The sequence below is a fragment of the Mangifera indica genome, chromosome 8 (assembly GCF_011075055.1).
Source record: "Mangifera indica cultivar Alphonso chromosome 8, CATAS_Mindica_2.1, whole genome shotgun sequence".
In the NCBI taxonomy this organism is placed as follows: Eukaryota; Viridiplantae; Streptophyta; class Magnoliopsida; order Sapindales; family Anacardiaceae; genus Mangifera; species Mangifera indica.
In genome coordinates, this window is record NC_058144.1 from 10,260,516 (window position 1) to 10,283,714 (window position 23,199).

The 23,199-nt window shown below is 35.0% G+C and overlaps 2 protein-coding genes across 5 annotated transcripts; one reads left to right on the forward strand and one right to left on the reverse strand.

The window, feature by feature from the left end:
- The first annotated feature begins 4,160 nt into the window (after positions 1 to 4,160).
- Positions 4,161 to 6,657, forward strand: LOC123223106 (homeobox-leucine zipper protein HAT5-like). 2 transcript variants are annotated; one of them, XM_044646181.1, is made up of 4 exons: positions 4,161 to 4,685; positions 4,983 to 5,116; positions 5,485 to 5,724; positions 6,102 to 6,657. In XM_044646181.1, the coding sequence occupies exons 1-4, from the start codon at positions 4,598 to 4,600 to the stop codon at positions 6,474 to 6,476; spliced, it is 837 nt and encodes a 278-aa protein (XP_044502116.1). In that variant the 5' UTR covers positions 4,161 to 4,597; the 3' UTR covers positions 6,477 to 6,657. The 2 variants fall into 2 exon arrangements, with proteins under 2 accessions (XP_044502116.1, XP_044502117.1); XM_044646182.1 differs by having other exon boundaries at positions 4,161 to 4,667.
- An 893-nt stretch (positions 6,658 to 7,550) lies between these two features.
- Positions 7,551 to 21,617, reverse strand: LOC123224562 (methyl-CpG-binding domain-containing protein 9-like). Of its 3 annotated transcripts, none has more exons than XM_044648289.1 (10): positions 20,997 to 21,617; positions 19,620 to 20,319; positions 18,317 to 19,438; positions 17,539 to 18,204; positions 15,689 to 15,994; positions 14,348 to 14,683; positions 13,688 to 13,786; positions 12,320 to 12,754; positions 9,284 to 11,575; positions 7,551 to 8,505 (listed from the first exon to the last, which is right to left on the reverse strand). In XM_044648289.1, the coding sequence occupies exons 1-10, from the start codon at positions 21,401 to 21,403 to the stop codon at positions 8,203 to 8,205; spliced, it is 6,666 nt and encodes a 2,221-aa protein (XP_044504224.1). In that variant the 5' UTR covers positions 21,404 to 21,617; the 3' UTR covers positions 7,551 to 8,202. The 3 variants fall into 3 exon arrangements, with proteins under 3 accessions (XP_044504224.1, XP_044504223.1, XP_044504225.1); XM_044648288.1 differs by having other exon boundaries at positions 17,515 to 18,204; XM_044648290.1 differs by having other exon boundaries at positions 17,515 to 18,204; positions 19,620 to 20,266; positions 20,997 to 21,172.
- Positions 21,618 to 23,199: the final 1,582 nt, after the last annotated feature.

Sequence of the window (23,199 nt, forward strand, 5' to 3'; positions counted from 1 at the left end):
TTTATTATACAATTCATAATTAATTATAGAATTTATTTCTATAATTAATTTTATTTATTATCTTTCATAATTAATCATATAATTTATTTATATAATTAATTTTATTTATTATCAAAAAATGGCAAGTAGTAAAAATTCTTTCAGTAATAGGAGATTTTGTCAATATTCACATATATCAAATATGAATGAAAATCAATTTATAGATAATTTTTCAACACAAAAAAGTGAAAGCCAATATATAGAGGTTCAATGTATTAAATCAAGATCATGTATTAGAATTGACGGTTCATTATCGGTTTCGAACCGAGATCATGAACCGGAACCGTTGGTTTCGAACCGTCCTATTACGGTTTCGGTTCAGAGTCCTTGTTTTTTCAAACCGTGAACCAGCGGTTCCGAAAAGAAATCGCCGGTTCATGAACCGTGGCTAGGACTAAGTGGAGGGCTATCACTAATTTATAATAAGGGAAAATTTATCCAAATTTCAAAGGAAAATTTTATTCTGAGTTATTTGAGTCATGAAAAATCTTATGATAGATAAATAGTAATATAGTTTTTTATAAGAATTCATCATAAATTCTCCTAGGAACAATTCTACTGTAAATTATTTAATGAGAAATTAATTAAAATAACCAAAATTAGAGAGACATATATGAAATAAATCAACTTTTTAGGATTGTAGGAATCTAATCAATATATTACTCTTTAACGGAACTACCTATATATAAATAAGTTTTAAATTCACTTTTCACAATTAAATTTATGTGTATTCAACCTTATTGAGTGAGAGAAAACCACGCAAACCCATTTTCGACAATATTTTAAACAATTTCAATTATTTTTTCATGATTAAAATGACGAAAAACAGTTAGTATATTGTTCCTTGTCAAGTTTAATAGCTCATAATCTTGAGATTTCACAACTTTTGAATGAATTTCTTACGTTTCGCATAATGGTTTTTCAATTGAGTTTTCGTATAAAATGGCTTGAATCATTTGCAGTCACCAAATGGATCACTTGCGGTGATGAAAAAAGAAGATAGGGTTTATGCTTATTTGCCAACCACATGCGATCCATACAGTGGGGTTTTTTAGGATAATTATTATCATGCGAGGTGGGGGGTTGATATGTGAATGGCCTCTGTTACCTGCATGTTGGGGGAATTTTGGTTATTTTTTATAATTTGATATTCACCATGGAGGTCACATATGATTAGGTTTTCTATTTTTTAAACATTTTTTGGTGCATGTGGTTTGTTTGGTTCGGCCAACCCATATGGTCTTTTCTTTTTTCACTATGTACCAATCTTGGGGATTACTAATATTTTCTATTTTGGGGTGATAGATATCAATAATGTATAAATGTGCATATATTATGAAAATTAACTAGATCATATTTTGTTGGGAAAAGGAATATTTCCCACCTATTTTTTAGGTTTATCTCAAACCTATATCCACGGGAGATGAAAAATCTATTTTCCCACCCATAACCAAATTGTCGTCCAATTTTTCAGTTATGGATAGGGGTAAAATCGATATTTTACTGTTTAAAACCTTAAAACTTTAAAATTTTACCATTTCCGCCCTCCAGGTTTTAAAAACTAATAACTCAACCCATCCTCAAAGTTTAAAAAGTTTAGATTTCACCCCTAGGGTTTGCTTCCTTCTCCAGCCACCACCAACGGTGGACGCATTCCACCGATCTCCCATCGCTGACTACAAAGGATGACGAAGGACCACCCTTCGTCACCCAGATCTGGATGACGAAGCGTCATCCAAATCTGGAAGAACTTTGTCGTCCTTCGTCAGCACTTCTCGACGACGCGACGAAGCGTCGTCTTTCGTCGTCTAGGTGGAGCGACAAAGAGATCTCTGTCTCTTCGTCCTATCGTGCGACGAAGAGATCTTCGTCTCTTCATCACACTGTGCGACAAGGAGATAAAGATCTCTTCATCATACCACCGTCGTCGCACCAGGAGAAGGAGAAGGCCGGTGACGATGCCAGAGACGATGTCAGAAGATGAAGTTAAAAAATAGGGGTGAAACTGCTATTTGTGAAAGTTATTGGGGGCGGCTACGTTTTGAAAAATATGGAAACCCTAGGTTTGGGAGTGAAAATGTTAGTTTTCAAAGTTTAAAAACTTTAGGTAAATATGAAATATTAGTTTCTAAAACCTAAGGGGGGTGAAAAGTAATAAACTTTATAACTTTTTAATGTAAACAGTAAATTATCAATTTTGCCCTTATCTCTAACTAAAAAATTGTACGGCAGTTTGGTCATGGGTGGGAAAAGGGGTTTTTCATCTCTTGTGGGTATAGATTTGAGATAAGCCTAAAAAAAGGGTGGGAAATAGTCCTTTTCCCTATTTTTTTTGGTTGTAAATTGTTGCTTCTAGTCATAAACAAAAACATGAAACAACATTTGACAACTCTAGATTTCCAGTAAAGAGCTACTTTAAGGCCTAAGTGGCTACAAGTGGCCACAAAGATGTGAAGTTGAAGATTCGAGCATAGTTGCAAAAAAAAAAAAAAACTTTTCTAAACAATATTTTTCAAAAAGTTTTAAATTTGGATTCATTGGAGTTTTAGAACACTCCGTTCTATTATGGGAAGTAGTTAAGGCGAACTCAGATAATGAGTTGTGATTCAAATTGAATGGGTGGACATTAGATTCAATCCATTTGAGTTTACCTTTGTGACGGGTCTACGATTTAGTCATCATATAAAAATATTGAATCATCTTTCCGCCTCATCCAAACAGAGGATTCAGGATACTTGTCTTGGTAGTAAGACTTTGGTGACATGCGGTGATGTGATAAGGGTGTTCGAGAGGACATGGCAAGATGATGACATTGACACTATTAAGATGACATTACTATATTGTTTACACATCAGATTATTAAGTTTCAAAATAGAAATTCAATCAGTAAGGATGTCCTTCAACTAATAGATCACTTGAATGGATTTAATTTTTACTCATGAGGGGTACAAGTATGAAAAATGACTTACAAATCCATATGTGATTGTATCTCTCAATTTATTAGGAGTTGAAGTTGATTAAAAAAGAGACCCTCCATGCAATCGTACAATTTAATGGAGTTTCTACTAGCCTTCCAAGTAACTATATCGTCTATTTATCATTAATAAATATTTGTGTAATAATATACTAATAATTTGTGATTAACACTTTTAATTTTCTTAGTGCAGTATTAAATATATGAGATCTTTGACAAATTAGATAGTTGGATAGATTTTATGGATACCCTAAATGATGAGATGGTGCACTAGAGACATCTCAAATTGGAATAAAGTCAAGACTATTTTTTATAGAGAGTTAGTAAGTGAATCCACATTATTAGTTGTTATTTGTTTTAACTTATTTTATATTTTAATATGATAGTATTAACCAAATGACAACAACAAAAACAATAATGTAAATTTTTTTTTGGTCGTATCTTTGTCATTGAAGGGTGAAACTTGGTATGCATACATTATAGAGTATATGGGCATGACCGATGCCCACACGATAACTTTGTTCTGCACTTCATCTTCTGACAGGGGTGTTCTACGAAGGACAAATGATTTCCCACCCACATATGAAGTGATTTACCTAGCTATTGAGCCCCCAGCTATTACGCCCTCAACTCCTAAGCTCCAAACACTAGAGCTCATTACTATTGATCATAGTTTAGAGGGCTATATTTACGGTTATGTTGACATCTTTATAGTTTAGTTGTAAGTTTGAATAAAGGATTTAGTTCGATGAAAGTTCAGATCATTAACAGAGTTAGTCATTAAAGGTTTTAGTGTCATTTCTTGTTAATGTCTTCAATGCACATAAGAAAAATATAATAAATATCGTACTAATCTTTATTTGAACTAAACCAATAATAAACATGTGATAGGATTTAGGGTTTATATCCATATAACCTTTAAAATATTGACCAATTTTGTATAAAACCTCTTAATTTTAATCAATTTTCCTTATTTAATTAACAGTTTGATAATGAGTGAACTACTCTTATACTTCAAATTTCTCAAATGAAGCAAGCATCAATCTAGAAAAAGAATAATTATATAAGGGCATTACAGTCATTTTAAAATGTAAGGATGAATATAAAATCCGACAGATGCAAAAAACACAACTCTCCTCCTCTTCCTCTCTCTCTCTCTCTCTCTCTCTCTCTCGCTCGCCGGCACTCAAAAACTTCCGGTCACGTCCAAACCCCAAAACTCTTTGCCAAACAAACTTCTCCTTGTTTGGTTTCGTTCACTAACCCTGAGAAAAAATAAAAATTTTTACTCTGAGCTGGGTAAGGTTGGTGGTGGTGTGATGGGATTTTGTATATGTCCCTTGGAAACTCCGGCGAGGTTGCTGTGGACTACTAGCTTCTTCCGTCACAAGCTCATGATTTTCTAATCTTTAATTATTATTGTTTAAATATACTTCTCATCATCGTCGTCGTGGTTGTCCACTCACAACCACCCCTTTTATATTGTTTTTGTGTTGAGAGCTGCGGCCAGAGAAACGAGGATATATACTTGCGTACTGATATAATACGTAGAGTGATCAAAGAGATAACTTGCAAGGTTTTTTCATGGAGTCTGGACGGATTTTCTTCAACCCTTCTGTAGCCTGCCATGGCAACATGTTTTTCCTCGGCAAAGGTGATTCCTTATTTCGAGGTAATCATTTTGATTTTTTGGATTGTTTATTAATGATTGATGATGATGATGATCTAGTTTTGTATTTTTCTGTATCTCATTCTTTGACTCCGTTTCTTCATGTCTTCATGACAGTAGAAGAAGATAAAAAGCTTGCTTATTATTATTATTATTTTTCGTGGGGGTTCATTATCCATCGTTTAGAATCTCAGAAAACAGATTAAAAAAACAATCTTGAATTTTGGAGTTTCAACTTCTATTTGGCTACTAATATGTTTAAATTTTGTTTGGTTTAATTGTATATGATTATGATCAAAGGAGCAACATCGATGATGAGCATTGAGGACAGCTCAAAGAGGCGACCTTTCTTCACATCACCAGATGACTTGTTCGATGACTGCTATTATGACGAACAGTCACCGGAGAAAAAGCGCCGGTTATCTGCTGAGCAGGTTGCTTAATTTCTACTCGATCACAACTTTAAATTTGCTTCAATTTTATTTCTTTAAGATCAATATCTAAGCCTAGCTTATCGGCATAAAGTTATTTTCATTTTTTTATTCTCTTTTGGAAAAAGAATCTACCTTACTACGTACGGATACAGAACCAGATTTGGTTCATTTAGTTTTTAAGAAGAAAGGTAAGGAAAGGAGAAGTCAACAAGATTGAGTGTTATTTTTTTGGGCACCTGATGAAGCCAGTTGACCTAATAAATTTGTCTCAACAACCAAATGAAAAGCATATCATATAAATCCGACTTGATGAGTGGGTAATTCTAATTATTAATTTTGATGATGTGATGTGATGTTATGTTAATCAGGTGAATCTGCTGGAGAAGAGTTTTGAGGAAGAGAACAAACTGGAGCCAGAACGGAAGATCCAGTTGGCTAAGAAGCTGGGATTGCAGCCGAGACAGGTGGCTGTTTGGTTCCAGAACCGCCGCGCTCGGTGGAAGACCAAGCAACTTGAGAGAGATTACGATCTCCTTAAAGCTTCTTACGATGCTCTCCTCTCTAACTATGACACCATTTTCAAGGAGAATGAGAATCTAAAATCTCAGGTATATTGCTAATTCTAATCAAACAAATTACTGAAAAAAGTATAAAGATTTTTTATGTCTTCCAGATTAGGAGACACCTAAGCTTGTATGAATGGGACGTCCTATACATGAGATTCGACTTCATAGGCAAAAAAACATGTGTTTTCAAATCTAGCATATGTTCTAAAGAATCTAAACCCCACTTTGATTTAAAAGATAGGGTTTTTAAAGCCATATAAAGAAGAATATACTTTTGCCTTTCTCGATGTAATCTTCCTTTGTTATTCCCCAAACAACAAAATGACTTCAAATATGGGCACTCATATCTCAACAAATTCTACCTGTGGGTTTGTTATTTTCTTAGTGGTTTATTAATATAACTTTAACTTGAACTCTAGGTGGTTTCTTTAACTGAGAAACTTGGAGAAACAGAAGAGAATAATAAGGAAGGGAAAAAGAATGAGGCAGTGGCAACAGAAATGGCACAAGTTTTAGTAGCCCAACTGAGCAATAAGACTGAAGATGGGGTGAGTTCCGGCAGTGGTGGAAGTGCAGTGGTTGATGAGGATTATCCACAGATTGTGGAGAGTGGCGATTCGATTTCATATTTTCCAAATGATGAATACACTGGATGCATTGGGGCCATTGAGGGGGTTCAATCAGAGGAGGATGATGGCAGTGATGACGGCCAGAGTTACTTCCTCGATGTGTTTTTGGGTGCTCAGAATCAGCAGGCTGAGGAGCCATTGGAGTGGTGGATGTGGCCATCATAGGATCACTAATCAAACTTTGTTACTCAACTGTTGCAAATATTTTAGAGTAATGGCTTTGTAAGTGGATTTACGGGGCTTGGTATGAAAAAAACTGTGTTAAAGTCAATAGGATCTTGTGCTGTATGACAATTATGCTGCTATAAAAAAATATACAATAAAGTGATGTCACGTCCTTTATTAATGGGCGGCCAAGACCAAATCCAACCTACTTCAAGTCGGAGAACTTAAGGTGGGGAGTAACTGTCAACACACCACGCATCATTACACCATTTCTAACTTTTTTTTTTTAAATAAAAATCCCGAGTCAAACTGTTTTTACGGTCCAATCAATCATATTAAACAAATAAATTATCTTTTTTAAATTTAAAAAATCATAAAAAAAAATTTAATCTAATATTCACTAACACATAAAATTTCCCTTTTGTTTTAGGCCACCACTTCCCACTTACAATAGACTTTAAGATTAATTCCTACTATTCGCTTCCTTTTTTATTTTTGTTGACGTGTACTTCCATAATCCTGATTGGCACAAATGTACCCAATTCCAGGATATTCCCAATCCTTTTTCGGTGGACTTCGATTGGTAAGTAAAAAATTATAATAAAGAAAAGCCAATGTCATGGTGATACTGATGAAGATAAGAAGAAAGAATTTTGGGTAAAGAAAGATATAACAAGGGCATAAATGAAAAAACTTGGGTATCTCCAAATTCTGTAATCACGAAGTCAGCCTCCCAGTCCCAGACAAGCATATAACCGTACTGGGTGGATAAATCTTTAAATAAATTATTGAAACTCTATCCACCATACACAAATAAAGAAATAACAATGAATTCTAAGTAGAATATAGAGAATAAATAGTCCTAAAAAAGATAGATTATAGTCATATGCCTATGCCCAATTTCTGTGCCTATAACTTTATGATGTCTGGCTACATGCAGATCACAATGATAGAAATGTTACTTATTTGGTATAAACATTGGGCTCTTAGTTTTTGAAGAACAATTGTATCCCTCTTAGCTAAAGTTCCTAGGGAAAATAATCTTTAGGACTTTCGAACTATACAGAGTTAGAATAGGAGACTAAAATGTCAGATTCCACCATTTAATTTCTATGCAAGCAAACACAAGTAACCTCAGGCAAAGTAAGGAATGAATTTCACTCTTCCTACTTTATGCCAAGTTTGCAAACAACAGATGAATGAAAAAAACACGAGGGATGGGGAAAGCAGACACAGAAATAGAGAATGAAGTTGCCACTCTGCGCAGTTTTATTTTCTCTTACATCTTTTCCATTTCAACTAATTCATCTTGTATATGTATATCGATCGTGCTGGTCTAAGAGAATTTTCTTCTATTTTGCTGTCATTCTAAGAACAATTCTAAACACTGAAGCAAAAAGCAGTCCAAAATTGGAAGCATTCTGACTAATCCACTAGTCCTCAAGGATACAACATCAGAAAAAGATCTTTAGGACTCTGCTTCCAAATCCAAGTTAGTATTGTTAGCTTTATATACACGCACCAGAAGCAACAGCAGCAGTGGCAGCGTTGCCTTTTGTTCCCAAATCATCCTCATGATTAATTTGACCAATAGACACAAATGTGGTCTCGATTATAGGAACCTTCTGTATTATTACAACACAGGCTGACTGTCACCTTCCATTGGCACCAGGATCATTTTCAGGATTATCTCTCCCAATAAATTCAGAATCCATAGATCCTTAAATCAACCATCTGGTTCCTTGTGCTTCTTGTTAGATTTTCGGCTTACCCTGAACTTTTCTGCCAATTCTGAACTGGCCAGTGACTTATGCTCCAGTATGCTGCTGAGCTTCAAATTGTCAATTTCATTGGAATTGGATAAGGACTTCTCATAAACAATGGCTGCATCAAGGGAGTATATCCGTAAAGCAAGAGCAGACATAGTGGATGTTTTGGCAGCTGCTGAGAATGATGACCAATACCACCACTCATTCCTCAGATACTCAGACTTGATCATGTCTTCTAATATAATTGTAGCCTGGACCATCTGATAGAGAAGAAATAAAAAAATATTAAAGTCTCAACAAATCCATGCATTAGAAGAACAACTAATGATTGAGGAACTTTAAGAGAGAATAAACAATCATTACACAAGTTTCTAGTACCTCTTTATTATATCAAACAGTAAAGCAAGAAAGGTAATAAAAAGACAAAAGGATCAATAATCGGTTAAAATAACAATGTACAAGTTATAAGCATGTTTTCAGATCAGAAGTTATGGGTTGAATTTACACCATCGATCTATTGTGAAAATATTGACTAACATAGCTAAGTCAGCCCAAACAGTCTCATACTTAAATCTTGTGGACATGTGGAAAACATGAATCATATTTTTGAACCAAAAGTCAAGTTTCCTATCTCATTATCTCCAGGCAAAATGGAAAATGAAATGATCGTGCACCCAACAATAGAAAAGTTTTCTATCTCATTAACTCCAGGCAAAAAAGAAAAGGACATCATTGTGTACCCTACAATAGAAAATTTCAGATGGTGGTCTGACCAGCAAGTGTATTGTGTTAAATTAGAAAATTTTAGAAGTTCCTCTTCCCATTGCAATGAAAGCATACTTCCAAGCCAAATCTAATGAAAAATGTGGCAGGCAACTCTTTCAATAACCTCAATGAGATAAACTAAGCAAGAACTTTCAAAAAGCATATAATTTCTACAGTAATCATAAATATTTTATCAGACACCATAAATATGGACTGAGACAGCAATTAACACTGTACAAAGTACCGAAATAATAACAAGGAAATGAAACTAACCTCATATATTGTTTCTGCAGATTTAACAAACGCACACCAAGCCCACCTCCTTTCAGCATGGGCCTTTGAAGGTCTCAGAGCAGCTTCAGGGAGTGCAGCTTCCATATCTAGTAAATTAATCTTGAGCTGCCTCATTATTTGTGACACTTTACCAATTAATGGCCTCAATGAAGACTGGGGAACTACACAACAGTGAGCAAACCCAACCTCACAAAATTGTCTATTTGAAACAGATCTTTTATCTCTCCGTTTAGAACATCCCAAGGCTGGTTTATTACTTTTAAGTACTCCAGGTATACCACGTGCAGCAGATTGTCTAAAAGAATAATCTGTGATGTTGTTATTGCCAGCATTAGCCTTAGACTTGTTTCCTTCTGCAGATAACAGTCTCTTGCCAGCCTTCAACTCATCCCCTGCACCAACTACCCCTTTCTGAGGAGATATTAACATTAAAGTAGGGTCACTCAGGAAAGGAGATGCAGATGGAACAAGCGAGGGGATTCCTTCTGAACCAATGAAACCAATTTCCTGTATCAGTTCTTTATTAGAATCTTTTGTTATAAACTTGAAACTTGTTTCCTCAAAGTCAAAAGGGCACACTAACCCTTCGTTTTGGAACATTGTCAATCGAGAGGCCCTTTCATTGCACCCACTTTTAGAAGTTTCAACATCCATTTCAGAAGTGCATGCCTCCGCTGGTATGCCAGATTTCATATTCCCTTTCATATAATTATTTATCTCTTTGCCCTTCTCAAACACTGGAGAAGCTGAACAGCACCTAATATCATTATGATCCTCAAATTCAACATCAGTGAAAAAAGTTCTGTGACAAGAGAGGCAGTGGTTTCTGGAAGGCCAAATTGGTTCTAAGCATTCACAGCGATACATTCTATCTTCACTAGTGATTCTTGTCTTTTTTCCCCGCCTCTTCATGATTTCAGTGATTTCTGAAACAAAGCAAGGACCATACTTCTTCTGCAGCAACACGGCTGCCTTAGTAACAAGATAATCAATAAGTACAGTTTTTTCACTACTAGTGGGTGTTCCCAAACAACTTTGGCAGTCATCTTGCACTTGGTTTTTACATTGTTCAGGATCCAGGAATCTTAGCCTTCGCCAATGCAGAATAGACTCTTTCAGTTCCCTTTCTTTTGGGTCATTGTCCTTCAACCATTGAATCAATTCTTCAACTTCAGCATCAGTCTGATAAAAAACCCATTGTGGACTAGCCATAGTCACATTAGGATCATAGGAAAAGGGGCGGGAAGCTTTCGAGCCCTCCGAATTCAAAAGAGTACCTGTATATGATGAAGTGGAAGTCTGCAAGATTGAGTTTTTGTCTGTTTGCTTTTGAAAATCCAGCCTTTTTCTTCCGTGATGCAATGCAAAACTCCCATCAACAATAACCCCAGGATACATACCAGGCATAGCTGAAACCCAATATAACCGACCAATAGAATCACTGCCCAAAAACTCCCTTCTAGATGTTAGCTTCAAAAGCTGTGATTCAGTGGTGGTAATTGAATCTTGTAGAACAAATATGTCACTCTTGATGGTGTTCAACTCAAGATTGTAGGCTTGTGACTCATTTGTGACAACAGATGGCTCTTCATGAGCTACTTGAGGGGTCATCAATTTTGAGGGTGAAGACAGTCCCTGATGATCTGAAGATGGTATTTCAGTTGAAATTTCCCCCCTCAAATTTTGTTCGCTTTCCTTTAAATGGATTTCTCTACTGGCATCATCTTGCGGAGAAGTATTTGATAAAGGGAGCTCATTTTGTTTAAATAAATCATTATTTTGAGAAGGTATTCTACTGTCATCAAAAACAGCATGATGATCTTTTATTTTATCTTCAGTATCTGCAGGGTTCACATATTGGTTGTCACAGTTATAACCCTTCTCTGAATACAAGAGATATGGGTGCTTATTGGAATCATTAAGCTCGGATTCCTGTTGACCACCCTCTGCTGGATGTACATCATCAGAGAAGAAAATAAAGCCATTATTTCTGCTACTTGAGCCCTGCGGCTGTCCCATAAATTTGCCATTGTTTCTAATAGTAGTAGCAGGCCCCTCAACGTTTCCAACTGCATTAAGCATATTTGTCTCCACTTTTGCAACTCTTGCAGCCACCATTTCTTCCCTAGACTTTAAATTTTTCCATTCAGCAAAAAAAGAACGCAATTTGTGCTGTATTTCAGCAGTTGTTTCAGCACATTGCTCAAGATGTTGACGAATAAGAGCTGAATTAAGTAACTCATCACATAAAAACTTAAGAAGGAAGGTTCTCTGCATCCATAAAAAGAAAACAAGCTCCATTAACCACACTTCTAAAACAGAAAGAGGATAAATGTGCTATAAAAAGCATAGAAGAACCCAGAACTAACACAAGCAAAAAATGCAAAATAAACAATATAGTTTTCCTCAAATTCCATCACCATAACAATAGAAATGCTATCAAATTCAACTAAAAGACAGAGACCCAAAAACAGACCATTCTGCACTTATGCACATATGCATAAAACAAGGTTGACCCCAGTTCCAAGCCAGTGATAGCAAAGAATTTACAGATCACATAAATTGATATGAACCTTAGGAAAACCACACCCCAAAAGCTAACTGTTGAGATTAGAAAGCCCAACGTCATATATACCCCACACTGGAAGCCCATTTTTTTCGATATAGGATTCAAATCTCATATCTTACACTAGAATCGTAACAAAAACAAACATCATGAATCTAGATGTAAGAGAAGTAATAAAAAGAACTCATAAAATAAAATAAGAAAAAACATAGAAACATAGCAAAAACAGTATGGCAATTCATACACTATATATAATAAGCATTACGAAACTACAAATCCAAACAAAATTGACCAATGACTAAAGTGAATGATCACTAGCTATGCAAAATAAGAAAAGGCCAACTAGTCTATAAACAAGTTGGAATAAAATCAAAACAGAGGTCTAGGGTTTTCAATCAGATAACAGCTAAGACTAAAATGGATATATGAGAAGGATTCAAAAGGCAAACCTCATCTACATTGTATTCCCAATAATCTTTTTCTTCCATTACAGCAGTTAAATGCCTGAGTTTCTCCAAGTACACATGAGTCACTTCTCCCTTGTGTTTCTTTCCTCTGCTTCGAACACTGACTTCAGAACTTCTTGATAAATCCTGAAGCATATCGTTACTGACAACACAAGACGGACAATACCAGTTCCCTCCAGGAATCCGTGCAAGTGGAGGATCCAAGCAATAAGTATGATACTCAGCATCACAAGTATCACATAGAAGAACACTATCATCATCTTTATCTACCCCACATACTTTGCAGACTCCTTCATCCCAGGGAGCTTTTGGAACCTTGCTTGTGAGAGCAATAATATCGTTTATTTCTCGTTTTGCTTCAGCATCTAAGCATTCTGATTTTGCATACTCCACAAGTTTCTGAACCAGGGGGACTACCTGCAACACAAGAAACATTAAACAGCTAAAAAAATAAAAAAGAAAGATAAAAAACACTGATGTGCAAAAAGTGGGCAGCCAGGAACACAGGGAGCATAACATCCATTTAATTCATATGTAGAGGATGAATTATTTTCCTATTACTTCTGTGAAGTGAAAATATAGTCCAAAATCTTTGACATTTAAGGACTTACTTAAAGCATTTCAGTAAATCATTTTTTGAGTATACAACATGCATTTCCTATTTGTTTATTACTATAAAAAAACAAAATTTTGAAGAATCATGTTGTGTTTAATTAAAACATTTACTTCTTTCCATGACTTCACTCTTCAAAAAAATTGTAACATATTTTCGCTTACTTCTCTACACCTCAGAAAACTTTTTCAAATAGAAGACACTTGATCTCTTTTAATGTTTTCATTGAGTTGGTTGCCAATTCATAAGGTAAAGCATTCCTAATGCAGTCTTAAAATTCATCCTTAATATCCAAGCTAAAATATACAGGCAAATGACAATGAAATATTAAAATCATAGTTTTAATCCATTGCTTGCTCTATAAGAAGCTCAGTCCCCGGAAAAGAAAACAGGTTTCTGTGGGTCATTCCAGCCTCTTTTACTGATTTTCTTTAAAAACAAGTTTATGGTTTGGGTTAAGGAGAAAAGGTCAAAATTTTATGAAGCTGCAGTTTTTTAGCTACTTTTTCGGTGATTTGGGCAGAAACAAAAGAACAGAGTTCCTTTATATTTTTGTGCACAACTTGTTCATCATGGCTAAAACCACTGTTTCTATCTCTGCTTCTTTGGTACTACAGGGAAATTCAAACATTAACAATTGGGGGCAGCATTAGTGAAACACCAATCCATATGCTCTCATACAAAAAACAATGACAAACAATTTCAAATAATTGGAATGGACAGAAAGAAATACAAACCTCCTTTTCATACAATGCTTCAAAAATTTGGGATAATTTCTCAGCCAAATCAACCAAATCAGGCTGATCCCCATACGCCAATCGCACATTATTCCATAACTGCCAGGTTAATGCAATGGTTATTTCGTTTTACAAGCCGGCATATCCACATATTCCATCAAACCAACATAGACCTAACCTAAAAAAGCCCCTGAAAGTCCAACATCATAAGAACACACTAATGTGATTCAAGACAAGCGTTAAACAATAACAATACAGCAGGTGTGGTTCTTAAATTTAGAAATTAAATACCTTCCCGACAAAATTGTTTATGTGATCATCAAGCTAGAATATTTAAACTCAACAGAAAACAAAATGTTGAGAAATCAATATTAGTTCATAATAATCCTCCCATATATTTATCAGCATTCAAAAAAACATCGTTCATTTCCAATCTTTCAGGCTAAAAGACGATAAATCACATTGCCAAACAAGAAGCTTCACTTATCACATTAATATACAACCAAGTTTGCAGTCTAACTCATGCCGACTTTTAATATGTGAAATGGACACAGGACATCATCAATCATGAAGACAGGAACTCAAAGGAAATCAACCAATATGCATTGGAAAAACTTTGCAAAGTCAAAAGAAAATGAAAAACTATAGTCATAGCCAGACCTCCCGTATGTCCTCAAGACAAGATTCATGTGATCCATGATAAGCCCCAACTGCCAATCTCATATCAATAGTCCTAAAATCCAGAGGACGAGATACCATGCCAGGCGACCCAAGTAGCCCCTCATCATCATTATCAATAGAACTCAACTTTCTTCCCAGTAAATTACAGAAAACTTTTCCATCATCTGCAGCAGCAGCACGGCGTAACACAATACGACATTGTTTCATTATAATGTCAAATATGGATAGGACAGTCTTTCTCTTTGTTTTCTTATCATATTTTTTTTGTGGCAATTCTTTGTTCTGAACATCTGCCAGCACTGAAAGAACGGCTTTCTGTATTCAAATCAACAGTAAAAAAGTATGAGACTCTGAATTGTCTCTGATTATTAATAGATAATGGAATAAAAATAACAGAACCAATATATAAAGAAAACTGTACAGAAGAACTGCTAAATGGATGTTTTGTAAAGAAAAAAATAAAACAATTCAAAATGATAACTCCAACTTCAGAGACATACAATTCTTTTTTATCGATTTAGAATATGATATATGATAAGATACCTGTAAAAACTAAGAAAAAAAAGTACAGGAAGCAGAAAATCAATTACGCTTAAGACAACATGAAGGGGTGAGCTTAGTGGTAAAAGTTCTTAGTTTCAACTGGAGGTCTCAAATCCAATGGGCCACCCATTATATCTTACAAGCTTCCCAACAGCTAAGCTTACAGAGTACAGTAGTGGCCTAGGTTCAGAATATGATGAGTATACAAGGTAGAAGAAATTTTTGGTTTAAAAAAAGAATTAAGACCAAGAACAGCCTCTTTTAAAGAATGTATACTCTTCAACTTTTTTTTATGAGGAATGAATAAATACTCTCTCAACTTGCTGAAATGAAATATATGAGACAAAAGTGATTTGGGTGGCTTAAGCAAGAATGAATCAATTTTGGCCACCCAAGGCATTTGACCCCTCCCCAAACTACATGCATTCTATTGTGAAATGCACCATAGCACAGAACTTTAGATACAAAAACAGATAGGTGATTTTGTCAAAACATAGAAAAAGGTTTGCATTGAAAAAGGACATATTCTATCAATTAGTTCAGTATTAGTAATAATATTCTTTATTTATAAGAATTTTACAGAACTTAATCATATAATCAAATGGAAATCAACAAACAAATGGTATCTTAAATGCAAAAATGAAGAAAGATATATTTAATGACATTGATCTGCAAAAAAGAGTACCAGCATACACCACAAAATAAAACAGAAAAGCAGCAGATTATAAATACTTTTCCTTAAAATTGCACAGAAGATAAAGTTACAGCAAACAGCACCTTCGTTGGTCCTGACGCATTGCCTTTATAAATTTCTTTACTGATTGAATGTTCCAATCTTTTTTTTGCCCAATCTGGTGGATCTTTCATTAGGGCTTCATGAACACACCTTCTGATTCTGGTTCCCACATTTGTCGGTAGCTTCCTAACAGGTTCCAGAACCTTTGCCCACTCAGGCACAGTGCCATCACTCACAACTTTCGTTTCACAGGAGCCAGATGATTCAGATTCTTCATCTTCAATAGTCAGTGTGTCATTTTCTCTGTTCAAACAACCAAAAATTTTTTGTGTGGCCTCTGCAAGCAACTGCAAATTGAAAGAGCCAAAGTATTAGTACACATTGTAAGTATGTTTTTATTTTTGGTTCCTAATTCTTGATCATATTGGAAAGAGCTAAACCACAGCTTAAACAGACGAAGTCACTGGACAAACATCATATATCACAAGGAAAATAAAAGCAAACATTCATATACATTTAGGGTAATCACACTGCCAAATGCTGAGTTAAAAGGTAACTTTGCCATGCACAAATTTCTCATAAGAAGTGATTATAATTCTGTAGAAATACAATCTAAATCTTAGATTGACAAAATATTTTAAAAGAGACATGAACTACGAGGAGAATTTCATACGGTAATAATTTTAATAAATTCATGTTTAAAGTCAAGAAAGTAATATATGTCATAAGAAACTTATTAAATAATACCAGCTTAAGAGAAACATAAGGTATGACAAAAAATATTAGAAATTGTATATGATTTGGAAGAACATTCATATAATCCATTACCATGTCAGAAAATAGAACAGAATCCTGCTCAGACAATCAAGAAGGTTAAACTTTTGTGATACCAAAAATCCATTGCCACACTTTTCAGTGCAAATACAGCCCAACCTAAGACTTTAGTGATTAAAAAAAAACTATGAGATACAATATCATTAATAAGTGGCCTCATTGGAATTTGGACCTCTAACCTCTTGATGGTGAACCAAGTGTACCTATCCATTAAAATTCATCAAGTAAGTGGTATTTCCCATTAAGAAACTTCTCTAATTGAAAGCAACCTAATAGAAACATCTAGAAAATCAAAAATCTTTTCTAAATAGCACAACAATTTGAAAGAAATCTTGGTTAACCACTCCATGATCAAACAAGGAAATAAATCCATCTTCAATAAATATCCATCAAGATAGTTACATTTGTCATCAAGAAACTTTTCTAAGTAGTATGGTGCCTCAAAGAAACAACTAACACATGGAGAAAAAATCATAATGACATGTGAATTTGACGGAAAATTTCATACAATCAAAAGATCAATTGTTTGCTTTACCAATGAAGATGCAAAGCTGAATTATTGAACTAGTATGAAATCTCATCAGTACATAAATGTTTCTCCTTGAAATTTATTTGAGATAAATGCAAGACTTTTACAAACTTTTACTGTCTTATCAAACTACTACTAATAATAATAATATGGAGAAACTTTAGGTGGGAAGTTTTTTCATTAAGCTAGTGTCTAGGCCATACATTATTTCAGGAAAATCAAGTATATTTTAAAATTTAATTTCAATTTCTGCTTCTAACATATCACATTAATCATTCTTCTAAAGCCCGTGTTATGAAAAATAAATTTCAGTCTAAATCTATGTTAGCATCGGTCTAACCGTTAAGCAAAAACTTGAAAGCTAATTTCGTACCCTCTAGCAATTCCTACTTCCAATTCGTACATCTACAACCTTGGAGATGGTAGGAACCATGCAAATTAAAATAATGTTCTCTAGATCATGTGTTAAAAATTTCTGCTAAATAAGAGCATGTGTATACTTACAAAAGAACCAAGAGACAATCTTACCAAGGCATCTGCTTCCATTCCAACCACTCCAGTAAGTGAGCCACCGAGCACCCCTCCATCACCTTGTAAGCAGTGAAACACTTTACAACTTTCACGAGCAGTAATATCCACCGAGTCAAAGACACCATCCATGGATAAGAAAGCCAAGATGTATCTATGAGCTAATTCTGGCCAAGTCATTTCATTGATAGGAAGCATATTGAGCTTACCCTTCTTAGGAGGAATCAAGCTATCTGCATCTTTCTTCCTCCCCCGTTTTGATTTTGACTCTCCAGACTCAAAGTTTTGGTCAATAATTGCAGCCAACTTGGATTGCAGTTCACTAATTAGGACTCCAAGCAAAGAGCAATGAGCCTTGGTTAAAACCACACCAGAACATCTGCTGTAATTAACAGATTCGATTCTAGCTTGGGCTGCTTCCTTCATTGATCCAGTTTCCATCTGTATAAATGCATGTGGATTTTCACTTGAGGATAGCATTTGTCCGCCCGTACGGTCACTTTCTTGCAAGCTTGAAGGTTCAGTTCCCTGGATTTTTTTCTCAGATTTATCAAGAGGACTTGAGCCATCAAACCATGGGTTGATAAGCTCCTCTTCAAGTTCCTCCAACGTAAAATGCTCCTTCAGACCTAAAATTTCATGAAAACGCCAAAAGAACTCCCATACCTGGAAAGATATGCAAAAAGCTCAAGGTTTTACATCCTACAAACTCTATTGTGTATCCAAAAATAGATATATGCTCTGCATAACTAGAACACATCAAATTATACATGCATACCTGATAAAAGTCACCAATAATGTAAGGAGGAAGCCTCAAGCACAAAGCCTTTCCAGGAGGGCAATGATCCCGGTCTTCAACCAACAGAGGTTTGCTAAGTTTTCCAAATGAATTATCTGATACTCCTTCATTCTTGCTTTCTATCCCAAATTTCCTTTTTGCAATCAATAGTCCATTTCCAACAGTTAGGGATGAGGTGTAGTTACTTCTATCCTTCAGAAATTCATAATGTGAACAGGCATTAACACCAGGAAGCTGTTCAATAATCTCTTGCACAAACTCAGTGTCTAACCCAAATCTATCCTGGTCCAGCCACTTCAGAAGTACATTGCTCATTGCATCAAACTTATCATCACCCTGAAATTCAGACAGTATGTTAATGGAAACTGGAGAGCCAAAAAACTTTTCAAGAGCAGAAAACCTCACTTTGTCCTTCTCGCCCATCATATCCCAGTTTGGTGACCCCCTTCTGTTTTCAATGTGCTTGCAGAAAAACTTTAAAGTACCTTTTTGTTTAAAGATCTCAGAGCAAACATCAACAAGCTTCTGAGAGATCACTCTCCATGCTGATGAAGATGAATGATCTTCCACAGAAATCTCACCAATTTCATCCCAAAACCCTAAACTATCAATTTGAAGCTTTCTAAATTTTTCATGAATGGAACTAGCTTCAAGAAATAAATTATCACAAGTATAAAGACCATAACCTTTGTTTTCACTGTTTCCTAGACAAGTCAAGATATCATGCCCCATGGGAGGGCAAGGATCTGAAAGAATTATCTGAATACTGATGTCATTATCATAATCATCACAATAAGGAGCAACATTGCAATTTTCTTCATCAAGTAGACCAGAGAATTGCCCAAGATTTGACCCAAACAGGATGGTTGATCCATCTGGAATGGACAGCACAGAGCATGAACACCTTCTGACCTTAAAAACAGGACCAGAATCACCGCCATCTGACACTTCACAAATAAAAAGAGACCCAGTGATCTTATCATGCCAACAAGAGGTATAGCCAACAGGACTGATCCAGTTGACATCATGATATGAAGGTCTCGCATCAACATGCCCCAAAGAAATAACAAGAAAATTTTCAAACTGCACAGGAAGTCCCTCCTGAGATAAAAAAAGTGTGACAACAATTAGGCATTAAGAGGAAGCTGAACTAAATTATGATATTCCAAAAATTAGTGAAATCCAAATTTTATATCATCACACTAGCATGGAACAGACCAAAAAAAATAAATAAATAAATCTAGAGAACAGAAGATGACACATAAGTAACATGCTTACTTACCTTATTGTGCTGAAATCCAGTGAAACCATTTTCCTCTCTTATAGGTTCAGTACCATCCAGAAAAGTATCAGATCTACTAGCAAAAATCTTCATAGGTTCACAATTGGATGAAAACTTGTTACAATAATTACTTATCAATTCCTTTTTTTCCTCAATACCATTAACAACCAAAGATTTTCTTAGCTTTCTTCTTTTGGGTGTATCTAACTTTTCCTGCACAGCAGATCCTTTGGTTCTTATTTCAGCATCCATAGAATTGTAGCCAGAAATCAAACCCAGATAACAAGCAACTTCAGATATTGATTCAAAAGTCTTTCCATCTGGAGCACAGTAAACAGCATATGGTTGACAACTGTTCATGGAACGTCTTAATTCAACATGCCAACCTTCATCTAAAAAACCCTGCCTTTCGGAAATAAATTCTCTAAGAGACTGCAACAATACCTCACTGGGATTTTGAGACAGAAATCTAGTACTCCTAAGGCTTCCAGTGGCAAAGCTCAAATCCACCCCATCAAAACTTCCATTCATTCTTTGTGTATGAAGCAATATATCCTCAAGACCAGTTTTTACAGCATGTGATGTAATTCCAGAAAGAATTTGAGATCCATATCCATTCCCCGCATATAAAGAGTTTGAATAGTTCACTGGGGCAACAAATCCATTGCCACCAAAAGAATTATCACCCAGGGTGTGCTTTCTAAAACCAAAATAAATATTACCAGTAACTAAATATGAGAACTTTCATTTCAAGAAATCTATTGAAAAAAAAAATGACATATATCAAGACAGATGCAGAGAAAAAAGATTCAAAATAAGGATCACAGGGGAAATAGAAATGAATAGATTAAGAATGAGAAAAATAAAATAAGAATTAACCCCTCCCAGTTATAATTTGCTTAAATATATATAACAACGACTCCACCAAAATAAGGTACCAAAAAACTCCCAGTATGGTAAAATTGGAGTCTGCGGTATAGTAAAATTGCCTCAACAAACTAATAACACCATCTATGCATAATGTATCAAATTCATGACTTTGGTCTTAATTTGCAATTCAATAACTGGAGTGTGTATAAAATCATTCAAGTAGATTAGCTCTATGCTCATAAGAAAACCCCCTTCATCATGAATAAATTTACATCTCACTGACAGTAAAATCACCAAAAGTTTCATTCTTTAGCTTTTGCTACAAACTTAAACCAATGTGGTAACCAAAATATTATGGTTTTCACCTTAAAAGACCATCATAAACTCTATCAAAGTAGAACTAAAATAAAGTTCCGTGCTTTCTCTTCTAGCTTTTCCAAAAACAAACCTACTAACACTTACTTCAAACTTAAACATTCACCACTGCTAAAACCGAACATAACATACCTGGCATCGAGCAGCTCCTCAGCAGCGTCTCCGTCAGCATCGCTAGGCGGAGAAGCGTTTATATCCAAAATCCTCTTTCTCTTGCCTAACGGCCACCGTTTACTTTTGACTCCGCTTTCAACGCAGTCGCTACACACCCACTCAACCAGATTAACAGCCTGCCTCCCGTGCATTCCAGCACACTCCAAGTGAAAACCTCGCTCGCAGCCGTCGCACACAACCACGAATCCCTCCACTTCGGGCCCTCCGCATGCGCCACATATTCCGCCCCTAGCCTCCTCGCCTGGAACCACCACCGCCGACGTAGGATCCGTCCAGCAATCGGCCGGATTCTCCGTCAAAGAAGTGGTCGGTATCTCATTGAGATCGATGCCGAGAGGCGAACGAGTCGAATCGCTCAGTTCCATTATCCGAGTTGGAGTTTCGTCTTCGTAATTAATAACGTAAACATTGCCCGCTTAGATTTCGTTCTCTCTTTTTTTTTTTTTTTTGAATTTTTTTTTCCCTTGCGGGGTTTTCACGGGTGTATGGATAAATGGAGAGAGAGAAGAACGGGACCAAGAAAGGACCGTACAGACAACCAAGCAGTAAGTAAAAGACTGTTTTGTTTGGGTGTTTGGATAGTGGAGTCGGGGATTGTTTTATTCCTGTAGTTGGTTTTTTAGCGGCTCCACAGTCTAAATTCCAAACAGACCATCTCGTCATTATCATTATTATCATAATTATTATATATTTTTAATTATGAATTCTATCTTCTTTTTTTTTCTTTTCTAATGACTAAATAACAAGTTTGGATATTCTAAGCTAAGCAACAAATTGCATTTGTTTAGGGTTACTTTCATAATTATTTAAAGCGAAATTTATTTTTTTGTGACACAATTTAAATGGTCAAAATAATAAGAAGTAAAGAATTAAAGGAGCAAACTAATAAGTAAGATAAAATCATATGTATACAATAAATAAAGAGCAATACTATATGTACCCACTTTGGGTATACAAATGTATACACACTCATATGTGTCATCATATGATTGGTTATTGTTTTATTCTTAATTCAAAATCATCCAATCACATGCTGACACATATAAATATGTATATATTTATATACCCAAAGTGGGTACACATAGTTTTATTGATAAATAAATATAATAAAATAGTTTAAATAAAAATATTTGTAAATATAATAATGCATAATTGAGAAGGTCAAATGACTTATTCCCACTCAAAGATTGATGTTTTCACAAATTCCCATCTTTTTACTTTGAAAACCCTGTTTACCCACCTATGGGTTGTTTTGGATATATGTTGAAAACATGTCATCAAATGAACTTATAGATGAGGTTGTTATTGAATATACACATTGAGAGCAGTACCAATTGTTTTTTCTAAAATATGGATATTGTTAGGTGGATTTGACATAACCTTTGCTACTTACTATAAGGGTACAATCTTTCTCTTTTCTTTGTATATGCTATTATTATGACAAGTTAACTTTAATTTATCAGGTTTTAACATGGATATTGATATTTTAGAGCATATGTTAAGGCTGCAATCAAGTTCTCAGGTATTGAGGCTGATCTCAATTTTAATGTCAATGATTATAATGAAGATATGAAAGAAGTAAATTAATACTAATTATTCTACTTGATATATATTGCATATTGGTTAAATATTTTGTAACGATTGCTATATGTAAAAGAAGAATCAATTTCAACTACAATGTTTGGTCCCATCCTTGGCCACATGTAAAGGTTGTTGTCATAGGTAAAAGGTTTACGATATTATTTTACATCTATTAGTATTTACATGTTTATGTATGTAATTTGGCAAATTGAGTTGATTTCTTGTTGGTAGATCATCAAAATTTGCTTGGTGTCCTCGAATCACTCATGTATCATCACCATTTTAGTTTATAAATGATTAAATGTTGTGAAACTTAAACACCGAATTGAATTCGAACTTACCTAAGTTTCAATTCGACAAACTCGAATCGAACTCAAATTGTCATAATTTTCTATTGAGCCGAACTCGAGCAAATATATGTTTGGGTTCGATTCGGTTCGTATCCAACTCTAGTCGTGGGCTTATGCAAAATAAACTTAAGCAAGAAGTCCAATTTTATCATTTGGGTTTCCAGGGATAATGTTCCACCAAAATTGCCATAAAAATAAGTAAATTAAGAAATTGTATATGATCTGGAGGA